Source organism: Chelonoidis abingdonii, chromosome 3 (genome assembly GCF_003597395.2).
Source record: "Chelonoidis abingdonii isolate Lonesome George chromosome 3, CheloAbing_2.0, whole genome shotgun sequence".
Lineage (NCBI taxonomy): Eukaryota > Metazoa > Chordata > Testudines > Testudinidae > Chelonoidis > Chelonoidis abingdonii.
The window spans coordinates 153,410,523-153,428,139 of NC_133771.1; the positions used below are offsets into that span (position 1 = coordinate 153,410,523).

The 17,617-nt window shown below is 39.1% G+C and overlaps 1 protein-coding gene across 1 annotated transcript in view; it reads left to right on the forward strand.

Moving 5' to 3' along the window:
• The window catches only part of LOC116819066 (latent-transforming growth factor beta-binding protein 1-like), a 159,000-nt gene that overhangs the window by 119,157 nt on the left and 22,226 nt on the right, over window positions 1-17,617 (forward strand). The window contains exon 5 of the mRNA XM_032770472.2: window positions 5,558-5,725. Coding sequence (XP_032626363.1) covers window positions 5,558-5,725 — 168 coding nt within the window. The remainder of the gene's footprint in view (window positions 1-5,557; window positions 5,726-17,617) is intronic.

Below are 17,617 nucleotides of genomic sequence, written 5' to 3' on the forward strand. Positions count from 1 at the left end.
TAACACGGCTACCCCTCAGAAATATCGAAGGAAGTGGTAGTAATGTTGGCTAAGTTCTGTCAAGGTGAATCTATCCCTCAGCTTATGCACTAAAGACAATGGTGGAGCCAGGTTTTGCAACCAGGGGGTGAGCATTGGGCGGGGAAGAGGGGGCAGGGCAATGGTTCAGTGGTGGCGCCACCTTCAAGTATACCTTTTAGCTTGTTAATTTCACCAATGTCTGTGTATTATGACTCCTTCCCCCATCTGGTAAAAAAAAAAAAAAAAAGTATTTGGGAATCCTTTAAAACAGCACCCTCATTTCAAAAGGGATACCCCATGCAGAAAGGAGTGACCCTTTGTGGCCTCCTGTCACCTCCTCCCTCCAAGTCAGTTCTTCTTTCAGGGTGACAGAGTGGCAAATATAGTAGCATGCTTCTCCACGCACAAACTGCCCTGGAAGGATCCGCACTGGGGTCCTCCACCCCAGAGAGCCAGCAGTCTAGCCTCAAGAGCACCATATGCTGGGACTCATGGCATGGGGCTCCATCTGCCCCACCCCTAATTGGCCTGTGGCCCTCCCATCCCAAGCAAACTCCTCTGGATGTCAATCTGAAGGAAACCCTAGGGTGCAGGGGAAGAGGGCAAGAGCACCAGGCTGGGGGTGGGGGCCCGATATGAAGCAGGGGAAGGGGCAGCATGCAATATATGACTGGAACAATCGTGGGATAATACCAGGGAGACTGGCTTCTGGACATGGGGTATGGATGGGGGCAAGGGCCCAGGAGAGACCAGGACACAGAGGAGTGATGGGGTGAGGTTCAGGATGCTGTGGGACATAAATCGGGTGAGGGAAACTAGGACATGGAGGCAGATGGGTGGGAAAGCTAGTAACAAAGAGGGAGGGAGCAGATCAAGGGGCAGGGGGGTTTGGACGGGCACAGATGGGGCAGAAAGCTAGAGAAGGAGACTGATGACATGGGGGGCAGGACTCTAAAGGGTAGGAGGATAGGAGAAGGGGACAGACCCTAGATGATCAGAGGGCAGATGAGGTGGCAAATGAGCTAGGACAAGGGGGAAAAGACAGGAATCAGGAAGGCTAGGGTGAGACCATCAGGGCATGGGGAAAAATAGAGGGCAGGACCCCAGGGGGGGCAGGTGGGATAGGGATAGGACAGGGCGCACAGAGAGGGGCAGAAGGACTAGTGCAGAGATGTGCCCCAGAGGGCTGCGCAAGACTGTGGGCTCCCCCAGGCTGCTCTCACCCGGCTAGGCCCTTCAGCTGCATGATCTGTGCTGATGCCTCTGCACATGTGACGCACATTAACAGGTGTTGTTGCACTTTGATTTAGTACTGTTTCAGAGAGGACTAGATTGAAGGGCTTGGGTACATGTGCAGATGTAGAGCACTGGGAGTTAAACCAGCCTTCGGAGACTGCAGCAGGGAAACGCTGCTGTGTGTTTACACTGTCAGCTGCCTGCACACTGGCATGGCCACATTAGCAGCTTTTGCAACGCCACGAAGAGAAGTGCATTGTGGTAGCTATCTCAGTGTGCAAATGGCTGCAACTTGCTTTTCAAATGGGGGAGGGGTGGAATGTGACTGTGTGTGTGTGGGGGGGGAAAGAGAATGTTTTGGGGGGGCTGAGAGTGTCAGCATGCTGTCTTGCAAGTTCAGACAGCGGCAGACTCCCCTCTCCCCTCCCCCCCCCCCCGACAACAGCAGAATTCCACACTAATGGTTTGCTTTGTCCTGGAGCAGATAACCTTGCTGGTTGTCAGAAATGGAGCTTTGAAAGGAGATATCCGCATGCCAGCAGCCTATTTCAAAACAATGAGAAGAGTGGCCAGTCAGGGGATTATGGGACATTTCCAGAGGCCAATCACAGCTCAGTAATGCAACACCTCATCCACACTGACGTCCAGGCATTTCAGCCAGGGCACAGCAAGCTTTATGCTTCTTGTAGAGGTAGATTACCAGGATGCTCCTGCTGCAGAGTTCAGGCATTCTACTTGCCTTTTCAGCGTGGACATCTCAGGAGTTAAGGCGCCTAGGGCTGCTTTAATGCGCTCTCACTTGTAAGTGTAGCCAAGCCCTAAGTGCAATAAGGAACTGTTAATGCATGTCAGGGTGTATGTGGACAGTGAGTCTGTGCAGCAGCAGGCTAGTCCACTACAGATCACACCTGAGCTTGCCATGAATTGGCTGTGCTAGGCAGCTGCCTACCTTGCTTATACCTAGAGCAGCCTCTGTGCATTATACCCTTGAAGAGGCACCGCAAGGACTCCTAAAGGCCCCCCATCCCCTTATAACTCAGTCATTGACCGAAGACATAGTTTACACCTGCCTCTTCTACCTTGAGGAAATCAAGACTTTTAAATCCTCTCTAGTTCTACTGTTAATTTTCTCGATAGCTTTGCCGTGTCTCCATTATCTGCTCCTGGAGCCTCTTTTCTTCTTCGTGTAGGCTCATTTGCTTATCCTATTTTGCCATTATATTATCATGAGCACATCAAATGGAAAGCCAGTTGTATAGCAAGGTTTTCCATTTCCATCTCTTTCTTTCAAATGGATCATGAGATGCCTACACTATACTTCTGTCTATAAATAAAGAACATGAGCTAAGCTGTGGTGCTGATGTTACCACCATACATTATCATAAATTTGTTTGAAAAAGTAGAAGCTCTAGTTTTGTTCCTGTCAATAGCACAATGGCATTATCCTCTGAAGTTCATTAGGTAAAGATGAAGTATGGTGTGTGCCTTACCTTAAATTGCATTGTCCTCCCACACTATAAATTAAGCAAACTTGAGGAAGGTGTCAAGGCTTCCATAGCTGTTCTGTACTTTGTCAAGCCTGAAATAATTATTGTTTTTAACATCAACTCTGCCAAATCTACTAAGAAAGCATTGGAGGATACTGTTTCTCAGATAGGACTAAGTCATACCCTCCTGTGAAAAACCCACAGAAGAAGGGAAGAGGATGCAGAAAACTCTGAGCTCACCTGGCAGAGTTTCTGCCAAATGCCTTCTTTCAGAATAAAAGTTTGTGGTTTCTCTTTTTCCCCCCTTTCTTCTGTTTAGGGATATATATCATGCTCATGAGTATTGTATCTGAACCTGAGGATATGCAGGGAAAGTAAGGTCCATAATTATAAGAGTATCTCTTGTCTGTCTTTCTTTTTTCCCCCTGTGGTCCATGAGACCCATCTTTTCCCCAGACAGATGCTCAACACACACCCTACAGGGGTGCTTTCTCCATCTTTACACCCTATCCATGTGTTTGGCTGAGGGAGTAGAAGCTAAGGGTACTTGCCAGCCAGGCAGGGAAAAGAAGAATGCTAGTTCCAGGGATACCCTGAAGAAATGAATTGGTAATCTATCAAAAAGATTGTACAACTATTCTAATCACCATTTGTCACTTTACATCCTGAGAGAGAGAGACATACACACACAGCAGTGGTAGACTGCAAATTTATAATTGGAGAAGTGAGAGCTAACTGAATGTTGGGTCTAATCCTAAGAGTCAGGCCCACCAATCCCCCAACACGTTCCTGTCATGGACATTTTATTAGCTGCATAGTAAACATAATTTTGTTGATCAAATTGTATTTTAATTCTGTTCCCAAATTGTGGTACTGCTCAGGACTTGGCAGTGTTGTACAGTGATTCCGGAATACAATTAGAACATGGTTTAGTTTCAGCTATACTGGCAAAGCCAAGTTGTATTTTAACTGAGTTGGGACACTAATGGGAGTCTCCCAATACAGTCGTTTTTACAGTGTAGGTGGGACCTACTTTTGTTACTCAACTAAGCATGTTTTTTTACTTAGATCACTTCATAAAGGAAACCTGTTACAAAAATGTCTTCAAAATATAAAATAGAAAGTCTTTTTTTCCTGGGCAATAACTTTATTTTAAAGAAATCTTCCAAATAAAATATAAAACACTAATATTTCTTGTGAAACTGTCTTAGGTGTTTTTAAATCTGTCTTTTGGAAGTCTTCACAATTCAAGCCATTTGATTTCTGTTTGTCAGGGAAGGTATATCAGCAGTTATTATAAACAATGGCTTAACTTCTGAAAAATCTAAAGTGCCTTTAAATTAATTAAAAGTAATAAAATCAGACAGTTGACTAGATGCTTTGTTTTTCTGTATTTCTAGCCTATGCTTGTTTTTTAAGTATCGTTTAGGATAAGGTGGAAGCATCTGTAATGCAGCTGCTGGTCAACTAGAATAATGTCCTTTGTTGCAGAAAAGACAGTTGGCACAATTGTTTTAATTTATTTTATAAAGAGCCAGAAACAATATAAATTTATATTCTTTTGAAGTGGGAAAATTTTCTTCATCTTCCTGAGCTTTATCAAAAAATATTTACCTAGAGGGTATTTCATAAAGTAGATTGAACTGCTCGTGGGTAACCCGACTGCCTTTGCTGCTGGGGCAGTATAAGAAAAGAGATGTTTTTTCTCTGTATGTCTCTCATTTTGTGGAGCTAAAATTGTTTTTTAAATGTAAAATTTGAAGTGGACAATTTTCACAAATGTATCCTAATATATTTACAAGTACTTGACAAAATAGTAATAACTGAAAATAAAACAACAGAAATTGTATTTGGAAATCGTTTCAAAACAGAATCACTTCTTTGCTTTTTTCTTTTTCTTTAGATTTAGCTTTTGACTTTAACATCCAGGTGAGACGCCAAATATATCCATAATGTAAAACCTACCTGAGTCAAATAGTTTACATGAGGGATGAATTTGACCTGAGTTTAAACTCAAATTAATATATGTTCAATCCTTGTTACCTTTAAAAACAAACAAAAAAAAACCCTATACAAACAAAAGGGGAAGATGGCAGATTTTCTCTTATTATATTTATAAGAGCTCTAAAGTAGTACTTTAAACTATTGATACTTATTAGGCCTTTCCCCTGCTTCACCTTTGTTTAAGTATAAACAGTTGATTGCAAAACTCAATCTATAATATGTAAATCCATGTGGAGTAATAGTGCCAAAAAACTGTAAAGGGGGGTAGGGGGGAAGGGTCCAGGCAGCTGCATCACAGGGTTTGATCACTTCAGGCTGGTGTGCCAGGAGATTTGAGACAGATGTTTTCAGACATGCCGTATGCCTAAAACATTTCCAGGGGTTGAGCTACAAATAGTGACTTAATAAGTGCAGAAACGGGAAAAGTATGCAGGGGGACACGAGTTTATTCACCCCTAGGTGCACAGTCAGCCTCTTTACATTACATCTGCTTGTCAGAGTTGGCTATTTAAGCTGTCATGCCCTTGGTATTGCTCTTTATCTGACTGTGAATAAAATGCAGCATTGTGATTACTAATCCTACTCCAGTGACTTGACTTTAAATGTGGTTTTGGAGTGCATCCCGGAGTTCTATTTGCTAAGCTTCCTACTCCCGTTCCAGAGACACCACTGGAGATCGATGAGAGAGAGCACTGCAGGCTTCCTCCTCCTATAGACCTGTCGCTTTTTTCTTTTTATCGTTTGAAGGAAATCAATGGATACCAAAGTGATCTGTTTGTTTTTCTTTTTTTCTTTGCCTCTGCTTGCAGTGGGAAATCACACTGGCCGCATCAAGGTGGTCTTTACACCCAGCATCTGTAAAGTGACTTGTACCAAGGGCAATTGTCAGAACAACTGTGAGAAGGGAAATACCACCACCCTCATTAGTGAAAATGGCCATGCAGCTGACACCCTGACAGCCACTAATTTCCGAGTAGGTAAGTACCCTCAAACCATACTTATCCTTAGCTTTCTTGGCTAACAGAGAGAGGAAGTTTTTTAATGATTAGTACCAGTTGCGCATCTGTTACTCTTTGTGTGGAGAGGCTGTGCTTAAGTAAAAGCAATTGTATGTCAGTCAAGGTTTTTGGTTTCCTTTTGAAATGTTCTTGATCATTTCCCGGATGTCCTAAAGAGAATAGAACTGCATTTATAATCTAAAGTTTCAGTTGCAGAACTACAGTGTACTGAACTACAGCTTCTGCTGAAAACCCCCTAACTCAAAGCTTGGATTAATACATTCTGAAAGATTTGTCAGATACTAAAAAAAGTTTGTTTCTCCCCCTATTTATTTAAACTGTAGTAAATGAAGGTGAAAACTAGTTTGAGTTAGTGAAACTATGCTGAAAAGCTCTGTCTGAGAGTTGCTTGACTCTGCATTTCTATTACAGTACAGAGTTGCCAGCTTACAACTCTTGCCCTTTTTGTGCTGTGAATAAAGCAGATTTATTATGTATCTAATATCTTAACAGAATATTGAAATTTTAGAAATATAATCAAGAATTCTGACATATTGTAATTTCTCTGTGGGAAGTAGTCATGTTACTATTAATGCTCATACTTCCATACTTGTTGAATGAGTATCTGCAGTATACTAGTCTATAACCTAAAACTGATAAGTTATGGTGAAACAAATCTTAAATAATATGTGGGATAATGAGTTTACCTAGTTTAACTGCACTATATAATATAATGATGGTAATATCTCTTGTGCACATATATTTTTTTCTATAAATTAAAAGAAATCTTGCTATGTAGCGACAGGTATGGCATATTGACTTTAAATTCTTTATTTCACAAAAACATTTTCTTGCCGCTGCTGAGAGCGGGTTTTTTGTTATGAAAATACCATAGTATTTTTACCTCCATACCTTTTTTATCAGTTATTTTGCCAATGTGCACACAAGGAATCATAGATATGCACATTATAATTTTAGTTTCTTACTAGTATAAACAAAATGTCAGGCAGCATTGATGGTGGCCAGTGTTGCCCTTTTAAAAGTGCACTACATTTCAGTTTCTGAAGGTGGGCGGGGGGGGGAATCCAGTTATTCTCATACATCCAGACAGAAGATGCAAAGTACAGAGCAGTCATTCTAAGACTGTTACTAGATTACCTTGCTGTGGATGCAAACTTTTGAAATCTAAGCACACTCCTTGACAATGCACTTTGGTATAACATGCACCTTAGTATAACATACGTTTTCTTTTGCTGTAAAAACATGGTTTGTAAAAAGAGGAATACAGCATTGATGTCATTGTGAAGTGTGGATATTCTGAGACATTTAAAAAAAAAAAAAAAGGATTTTACTAACAAATGCTAAATTAATTACTTGTAATTGACATTTGCTGTTAATGTGGGTATTTATTAATTCTTGGCAATTGCCCCAGCTAAGCAATTTCCTTATTTGACTTTATTTTTTATAGAAAGGAAACATTGAGGGTGGGCACTTCCCTAGTTTATTTGCTGTGTAAAGATGTTCTGAAATCTGATTTCTTGATAAATATTTGAAAACTTTGAGAGAGAGTGGAAATCGACCTGTTAAAACATGTAAAATACCTTCCTTCCTGGCCTGAGGCCAGATATATTTTGATTCAGCATGTACAGTAGTTTCTTAAAAGTACTCAGAAAAAGCAGTGTATTATAATATTCGGTGGAAAGGAAGGGGAACATTGTTTGGAAATGCATACTGATAAGTGATTGCGCATGTATAGATATTTATTAATTTAGGTGTATTCATCATAATGCATTTCTCTACTTCATACATTTATGTTATAGACAGTATTTGTTAGAAACAAACCAGAAGCATGCTTAGTTGTTCTCAGGATAATTATCTTCATAAAAATTAAGACTAGGATCTAAGCAAAGATTCTTGGTCTCCAGTTACAAATATAATTAGCCTATGAATTTAAAATATTTGTTAAGAACAAGACCAGGGTGAACCAGTGCATCTGTAAAATCGGTTATTTCAGTGGTCCCTAATTTTCAGGGCCGTCTTGACTGATTCAGGGCTTAAAGTACATGTTTTAATGATGATCTGTGTGGTACAAACATCCCAGTTCTAATAAATTGACAGGTGTCTCATATTTAATTAAGCCTGTCCTGTTCAAGACATTCTCCTAACATACAAACTAGTGATTATCTGAGTCTTGTCAGATTCTCCTGTTTTTTAAAAATTGTAGTATATTTTATTTGTGCTGTTGGCTGAAAAAACCGTGTTCTGATATTGCTTAATGCTGCATAGTGCAAAGTTACAGAATGATACATGCAGGTGCTTTGTGGGATCATTTTCTCTTGAAGATGTGCAGCTATGAAAACAGCATGTTTAGGTCAGAGAAAATATGTTTTATCTTTCTATTTTTTAAAACCAAATTTTCCATACGTTTTAAAGAAACATCTATCCCATAAGTGAAAAGCATAATTCCACATGCCCTATTTGAACAATTAATTCTTACTCCTAATAATAGGCACCTATTACAAGGGAAAAATCAGAATGCTGTTTTAGGTTGTTATTGAGGCTAAGTGTAATCGCCTTAGAGACAGCAGCAAAAATGTATACATATGTGCAAGTTTAAATTGTTTACTGGGAGCTTGAAATTAGCAGTTGTTCTGTTACATTGTGGATGAGCTTTTATTGCTCATGATGAACAAACTTTAGTTTTATATTCATTTTCAACCTTAGCTTTGCAAATACTGTATTGCTGCAGTTAGGATTTTAGGCAGAACACATACCTATAATAACATTTCCCAAGTATTTCCATTTTAGTGGCTCATTTTCAGTTTCCTAAAATTTGCTCAGTGTTTTATCTTTTCAGATGAAACTCGGTATATTAGCTCTTAGGCAGGGAGCAAAATTCTTCTGAAAGTTTTTTCCCCAGAAATGGGTGACTGGTTTTCAAGAATATACAGATTGGGAAAAACATGAATTTTCAGCTAACTAAAAAAAATTGCAACCTTTCTGAAGAGCTGTAGGACATTATCTGGTAATTATGAAAACCTGATATTTTTAAGGGAGATAGTCCCTAGACTGTAGCTGTGTCTTTTCATGAGACAGTGAAATTTGGTTTAAAAAAAAATTACCTTGCACATGGATTTCATTACACAATGAGACTAAAAAAACTGCCAATGTTTCATTGGCATGAAGCATGTGTGAATATATAATGCGAATGGAAATTTCTACTGAAGAGATTCTCTCTCAGTATTTCACTGGATTTGCCCATTTATGCATAAGAAAATTGAGTGGAATTTCAGTTCTTACATATATGTAGGGGCTTGCATTATATGGTCTGTGTAGGTGGGTATGGAAGCATGCATACAGAATACAGCAAGGGCTCCTGCCTCATTCATTAGACACTTTACACAGTCTATTATATCTAGCAAATAGTTACACATTATATTATTTTTAAAAAACAAGTAGGAAAATCCATTTAAAAAAACTTCACTAAAAGACCATTACATCTGTAAAGTGAAACATCAAAAGCTAGGAAATGCAGAAATTAAGGTGGTCTATGCAATCTTAATTCTGCCCCATTGTGCTTATGATACAACCTTTAATTATATGGTCACATGCTATTTTTTCTACACGAACATTATCTGAATTGAGCTCTGTAAAAGAGGCAACCATTCAGTATTTTATTTTTAACTTCACTGTTTAGTGTGTGGCCCTGTGCCTCACATACTGCAGCCCTTTCAAGCCCTGCCCTGAATATTTTTTATTTATTTATAGGCTTTCTGTAGTTATCATCTTTGTATCTGAGCACCTCACAAACATTCATGATTTTTTCTTCACAATACTCCTGTGAGGTAGGGAAGTAATACTATCCCTATCTTACAGATGGCAATCTCAAGAGAGATTAAGTGACTTGCCAAAAGTCACACAGGAAGACTGTGGCAGAGGCAAGGATAGAATCCTTGTTCTCCCATTCCCTTTTATGTCATACTTCACAACTCCTCGATCTCTCTCTCCACTTCTTCACTTCCATTTCAAATTCTCTCTCTCTCTTCTTTCTCCCCCCTCCTTTTGTCTCACTCTTTCTCTGTTCTGTCCTCCCCTTACTTACAGCCACAAACACATTCCCTTAAGAAGATAAGAACAGCCATACTGGGTCAGACCAAAGGTCCATCTAGTCAGTATCCTGACTTCCAACAGTGGCCAATGCCAGGTGCTCCAGAGGGAATGAACAGAACAGGTAATCATCAAGTGATCTATTCTCTGTCACTCATGCCCAGCTTCTGGCAAACAGAGGCTAGGGACACCATTCCTGCCCATCGTGGCTAATAGCCTTTCATAGACCTATCCTTCATGAATTTATCTAGTTCTTTTTTGAAGCTGATTATAGTCTTGACCTTCACAACATCCTTTTGTTTGTTTCAAACCTGCTGCTTATTAATTTCATTTGGTGACCCCTAGTTCTTGTACTATGAGAAGGCTTAAATAACACTTCCTTATTTACTTTCTCCGCACCAGTCATGATTTTATAGACCTCAATCATATCCCCCTTTAGTCATCTCTTCTTTCATCTGGTCTGTGCTGGGGGATTGGAGAAGATTTCTTTCAATGTGCTCTCCCTTGGGGGAAAGGGGAGGTTCTTAATAACTCTTTCCCTTCTCCTGTATTGTACAGAGCAATCCAGTGAATACTTATGAGAACTCTCCTGCAGCTTCCCCAGACTCTGGAGTTAACACTCACTTTCTCTGGGACTGATGCTTTGCTCGTAGGGAAAGTGATTAGAGTTCCAGACTCTGTTCCTTAGAGCTATTGGTGCAGGTGAACTGTTCTCACCTATGATATCAGAAGCTGTTAGTCCATTCTGCTTCTTTTTCTCTCTTGGTCCCTGTAAACGTTTTCTCAATCTTCTCCCCTACACTGAAAGGTTACTAAGGAGCACCCAGGGATCCTCTGTTGATATGGTTTTGTAATGTCACAGGTTAGAAATGAGCAGGGGCAGCTCCAGGCACCAGCGCAGCAAGTGTGTGCCAGGGGTGGGGCACGGCGTGCCGGTCGTCGTGAGGGTGGCAGTCAGGGAGCCTTTGGTGGCATTTCTGTGGGAGGTCCGCCAGTCCCGTGGCTTTGGTGGGGGGTATGCTGAAAGTGCAGGACCGGTAGATCAGCTGCAGAACCACCGCCGAATCCATGTGACTGGCGGACCTCCCACAGAAATGCCGTCGAAGGTTGCCTGACTGCCGTGCTTGGGGCGGCAAAAAACATAGAGGTGCCCCTGTTAATGAGTCTCATCCTTCTCAGTGTCCCACAGGCATAGGGGTCAGAAATATCAGCACCGACCACAACAATCTGTATATACTTATATACCCACTGCAATAATGGTCAAATACTTATATTATCAATAAGTGATGTCATAGAAACAACTTGTATGCTTTATATGCTTTTATGAACAGTACTGAATGATGGTGTAGCACATTTATATGCTTATATTATTAAAAAGTGTTATCACATTGACAACCCTACAGTAATATGTGTAGGTTAGGTGTGTGTTTGAACAACTTCAGAGCCTTCCTCCGTGATTTATAGACAGAAACCTCCAAGCAGAAGCACAAAGTATTTTGCTCAAATTTTGCCCTCTTTTGTGTTTATCCTGTATTTTATGACAGATACGCAATCTTCCTCATGCCCCTGAGAAAAGATAATGCACGTAGTTTTGCTCAAAACTACACAATTGTTTTGCACAGCTTAAATGTCAGAAAACAGATTTGTAAAGCCATACGATCTGGTCCCTAGATGCTATGGTGATAGATGCATTTGCAATGCTTAAGCAGGCACTATGCATTATCCCTGAAGATACATTTTGAACCCACTGTGATTCAATACATGTTGTAGAGCAGTGAAAAGACATTTGGGCACTACATTATGAAGCAGTGAGCTCTTACAATTGAACATAGTAGTGGCAACATGAGTTACTATGTAATTATCATTGTTTTAATTGGCTTTCTAGATAATTACTAAATTCTGTGAAAATATAAAGCAGTATATAAATGGTAAGTGTTAATACTTTATCACAAATAAAGTCATGTTTTTTCAGAGTTGTACTGTTCATTAATTTGTGTTGCCTCTTTAGTTTAAAGGTTAATTTTTATTTTTATTTTTTATTAAAACAGTTCTGGAAAGTACTGTAGAAAACTCTTAGTTAAAACACAAATGTGACTTGTAAGAGAGCCAATTTTTAACTGTAGTCTTTTATGAGAAGAGCTCCAATAGCATTGAGTTGCAGTTAAATGTTTTTAAGGAAATTGCTTTTAAAAAGTCAGTGTAGGCATAGAAGAAAGAAAATGAACACCAGATTTCATTACTAAGAAACAGGATGCTAAATCATATCTTTTTTCTTTCCTTGTGTTGCTGCCATTTGCTTTTTAATACGGTGCCCAAGTTCGCTTTCATTGCTCCATTTTATATGTGGAATCCCACAGGATTCAAGAGATACTGTAAAGCTGTGATAACTGAGGAAACTTCTCAAGGATAGTTTGGTTAATGCTGATAAATAAATAGCACAACCAGTCAGGCATATATTTCATATAAAAGTGGAGTGAAAAGACTGATGACATATATAAGGACAGTGTGCCAGGGAAGGCAGGTTAGAAGGAAGCATAAAGTCAAACAAACAGCTTGTAGAACTGTTTGGATAGAAGTGGAAAAGGACTTAAAAACTTTTCTGGCTGCTTGTGTCACACATTCAGTATTTAGTTTTATAATTGTATTGTTATTCATTTGGCCACTCTGCTGCAAAAGGTCCAGTGAGAATACCAAAAGTGCAACACACTATTTAATGTATTTTCATCTTCCTCATGATTACACTCTGATCTCCAGTACTTTGTAAGTGTGAAATTTACCCCTGGACAGAGGACCCACACAAGCCCCATGCACCACTTACATTTGAGTAAAGCATTGTTTTGAGGTCTACAAGTGGGATGTAGCTGGTGCAAAGGTTTTGTGTGCATCCTTTGCTTATGGGTGAGCTTTACCCTGCCTGTATAGGAATTAGCATATGAAAACAAGTTGTAAAACTGGAGAATTACAAATCTGATTTGAAAACATCTTTCAGCTAGTTTTTTTTAAAGTTCTCATTACTGACATAGCTAAGGGAGCAGTGATTTTAAGAAAAATTTGATTTTCAAGTTAATAGTGTCCCTTTAAATGTTCTAATCAATGAGTAGGCTGTTTCTGAAGTAATTATTTAGTTCAGGCACAATATTTCATTATTATTGTCCTTAATGAAATGATGATGTAGGAGCCTTTTGATTCTCCTTGTAGTATTAATAATGTATTGGATCAGACTTTTTATGGATTGTATACAGTGGCTATTTAGAAGCATATGAGAATCTTGTAAAGTACTCAAAGACCTGTGTCTGTCACAGTACTGGGGAAGTGAAAAAGTTATGACAAGCTGAAGTTGTGTACTCAACAAATAGATGGAGTTTTGTTCAAACATTGCTTACTTTCTCTTATGTCATAAGTTCTACAGGCCAGATCCTTAGCTTGTGAAAATTGGCATATCTCAGTTGGAAGTCAGTGGTGGTGCACTGATTTATGCCAGAAGAGATCTCACCCATTATGGTGTGGATCTTGCCCATGATGTTGGCTTCTTTTGAATTACACTGACTGCAAAAATCATAACTGCACATAGCCTTATTTGGTAAAAGATTTGATTCTGCTGTTCTTGCAGTAGTTACCATTTCCCTTTTGTTGAACTTTATTATCTTTTCCTTTGTTTGCTACCAGATTATTTTTTTTCTTTTTTACCTGGTAGACCCTTGAAAATTTTAAAATTCGCAACAGCTTGTTTGGAAGATTAACTGTTAACTATATTGCAGCAGTGATTAAGCAAGTTCAATTTGCCTGTCAGTCTGCTTTAGAACAAGGTTCAAGGCTCAGCATACAGAAGTTTATTCTCTGTTTTAGCTGGTAATTTGAAATTTAATCTGTACAAATGATGACCATACTTGAAATATTTAGTCATGCAGCAACACTATAACAGCAGTAGCGAAGCCATGGCCAGGCATAGTACTTTTCTTGAGATGTTGGACTGTGTGGATAAATAGGAAAGGAAAACTAATGAATGTAAAGCCAGTTTGTGAGTTCTTTCTATGTTTAAAGGTCCTAGTGTATGAATACTTCATAGTAACAATTTTTGCTTCCATTCCCACAAAAAAGACCAACATTAAAACAAAATTTAAAAAATTGTGTGACCTAATCTGAAAGAACCAATGAAAAGTGTTAGCTAAATTGATTTTGAAGGGGACCATTTACTGCTGGTATCAACAGAAGATTCTTAATTTTCTCTGTTGTATTTCCTTCTATAAAGTGAATTTTAGTGCACCGAAGAATGAAGTTCTTTGTTTATCCACAGCAGTGTAAACTTTCCCACAATGACCCACAAGTGGGCCTCAATCCTAATCCTGACGTGAGAGCGTGGTTCAGTCTGCCGGCATATTCAGTTTTTTGCCTCCTCTGTTCAAACTATTAAAAGGAGACACACATGTCCAGTAGAAAATTAGCTATTCTGCTCTGTTCTATATATGTTCTTATACTGCACTCATCACCGTAGTAGCTGAATGCCCTTGTTCTGTCATCCTCTCTGTAGGGGGAGAAGTGTGAGCAGTGGGGTATCCTGTTTTGGTAAGGGTTTTTTTTAATGTACGTGTCGTGTTGCATTTGGTTTAGAAAAAGCAAGGTCAAAGAATTGTCCCTGCCACTTAGAGTGGAAGGTGGTAAGGTTTGTGATGGGACTTAGTTCCTAGGGATTTCATTCAATGGTCTCATTCCTCAATGGGTCTGGTTTGATTTTCCCTGTGTAAATAAAGCAATACTTTAATTGCTCACTTATTTCCTGTCTTCATATTCATTAGCGAATGCCATAAGCCAAAGACAGTTCTGGTCCTAGGAAGCCTCAGGTTATGGAACCTGTGTCCCATTGGCACATTTATAGTAATTCTTAGACTAATTAGCCAAATTTGCCATCTCACCTTGTGGCTCTAATCGAAGTGATATGCTAGTTTAAAAAATTACATTGTGCTGCAGTTCCTTAACTGGTCATGAGATGACGCTACTAGGGCTGGCTTGAGATAAGACTAAGAGTGACTTGTTTCCATCGCCTGCTCAGCTTCAGGACTGAAGGGCATCTCTACAGAGACAAAACACATTTGTTTTTTATAGCACTCATCAAATTGTATTATACATTGCACAGTTTTTTGGATGTGCATTCATATTAAAAACCACAAGTGGAAATTTTACAAAATCTTCACCTGCAGTCATTCAGAAAACATATCAAACATCCATCCTGAAAGTTAATACAAAACAAAACAAAAATTTCATGTGAATGTAATACTTTGTTTTCCTGAATGCAGCTTTCACTCTTATCCATAAATATATGTGCAATATATCTGAGCTCTGATTACTGAAAGCGAGAATGATGAGTGAATTTATCTTATAATGATTACACCATTGCATATTCAAATAAACACATTACCTTGAACAGCTGTAATTTTGTTATTGCTAAACCAAATGTCTTTGCACACACTTCGTTTGAATCTCAAGTACATGCCAAGATTGGATGAAACAAGAAGCTGTCTTTGGATTTCCAAGTGCAAAAAAGAGTCTGACAAATTCCTTAACTGGTGAAAACACACCTTTTGTCATGGCCGGATAACTTAGACAGTCAAATGGATTTATCTCAAACAGTCACCTCTGAGCCGAGGACAATCACAAGGAAACAAGCAGCTATCATTGCCCTACCAATAATAGTCTCCCCTGATTCCAGCCCCTACCATTATGCTTTTTTGGTTTATTCTGCTCCAAGTCCCTTACTACCTCCACCCGTCCATATACCTTTTCCCCACCCATTATAATCTGTCATTGGCTCTTGGATGTCAATACCCCTATAATTAAGTGCTCTGTCTTTGGACAATGGACACGAAAAGCTCTTCGCACCACACTATCTCCTTGTGTTTGAAATCTGAATGGTATGTTTTCTTGTTTGTTTACAAATTCTTTGAGAAAATTTACACTCATGCTTTAAAAAGTGGATTGGGAAATGAGCAAAATCAAAAGTTCCAGATTTAGGGGGTGAAATACTGACCCTTCTGAGGTCAGTGGGAGTTTTGCCATTGACTTAAGTGGGGCCAAGATTTCACCCAGGCTATTTATGTAACGGTTACATGAAAATGACATGGTTGGGGGAGGTTGTGATTGGGTTGTGCTATGCTAGAAAAAAGCTCCATTTCACTTGGAAAAATTCTTCACTGATATATTAAAAGGTAGCAATGTATTTTCTTCACATCAGCTTTGGGGAGAGCCAACTGAACCTGAATCTTTAGGTTTCACTAGGCTGTTTCTGATCAGAACTGAAAAATGATGTTAAAACCACAAGCTGTTGATTTGCCATGGCTGCTTGTCTGGCTTCGGGTTCTGAACTGAAATACGTGAATAAAATCTAATATATGTTGAATAATAATAAGAAAACACATTGGCAAACAGGCAAGTAATCTCAGCCCCTTTCCCTTGTGAAATCAGATTGAGAGATATCTAGTGTCTAGATCCTGGGCCAAATTCAGGCTTAGTTTAATCAAATGCAACTCCATTGACTTAAATGGAGGTGCATCAGCTTATACTAGGACTGAATTTATGCCATTGTCAGTTGTCAAAATTAAGCCTTGAAATTTTTGACCGTTTTAATAGACTCTTTATAAAGTTCTAGGAATTGCCAGTTATGGAACAGAAGGTATATGGATATCAATGAATTTCTTGATAATTTTAGAAAATGTAGGTCCAAATTTTAAAAACTTAGCATGGAAAAGTGAATGTGCATGAATTGCACAAATTGCACAAGTTAAACGAGTGGGGCAAAATCATGGTTCTAATGAAGGCAAGTCAAAGTTGCACGCATATGGAAACTTTTGTGTGTGCCCATTGAAGATGAAATTCACCCTTTGTGGAGGACCGCAAAAAGAACAGTGCATCGCTGAGGAAGCCCTACATGAGGCATTAAATGCACCCTTGTGGCACAAAAACAGAATAAGGTCTATACACCGGTGAAGTGTCCCATTTGAGTCCTACTTTAAAGGCTTGAGTGTGTCTTAAGTACTGCATAGGTTTTGTGCTGGCCTCCTGCAAATCAGGGTGGGAGGGTGATTTCACCTTGGGAGTTTGCCATGTGCATCAGTTTTTAAAATTTTGCCATTAGTAAACATTTCTTACCTTCATTATATTTGACAAAGTACTTGTATCTTTGCTGTATTTGTAACACCTTCCATTTAGTGTAGAAATGTTAAGCTGGACTGTAATGTAATATTTTGTAATGGATGTAATTCAGATTTTCTAGTTTTTGAGGCACTCACATCACCTTTCATATTCTATTATTATTGCTTATTATTCATACACCATGGATTTACACAGAATGTTATTTGTTGCCGTTCCATTTCCCCCCCATCCACTGCTTCAGCAACCTCAGATTCTTAGTGTTCCATTTCCATTCATGGAGCTAGTATTTTATCAGTATCAAGTGCCAAGTACAGATACAAGGCTTACATTTACGGCTAAATTAATTAAAAAAAAAAAATTTGAAAGGCTGGGTCATTCCAGACATCTTTCTGTGCACTTTTTAAAAAATACAGTATACAAGACATTCTCTTGCCATTTTAAGCAAGGAAACATCTGTACTCACCACTTGGAGCCTTCAAGAAACTTCAAGCTGTGCAATAGTTAACCTATGTAATTGCTTCATCTTATTTTTGTCACTCCTTGCCCTTTCCTTTTCCCTCTTTTTGGTTCTCACACTCACTTGTGTCTTATCTCAGTTTAGTTTGTAAACTCTTTGAGGTA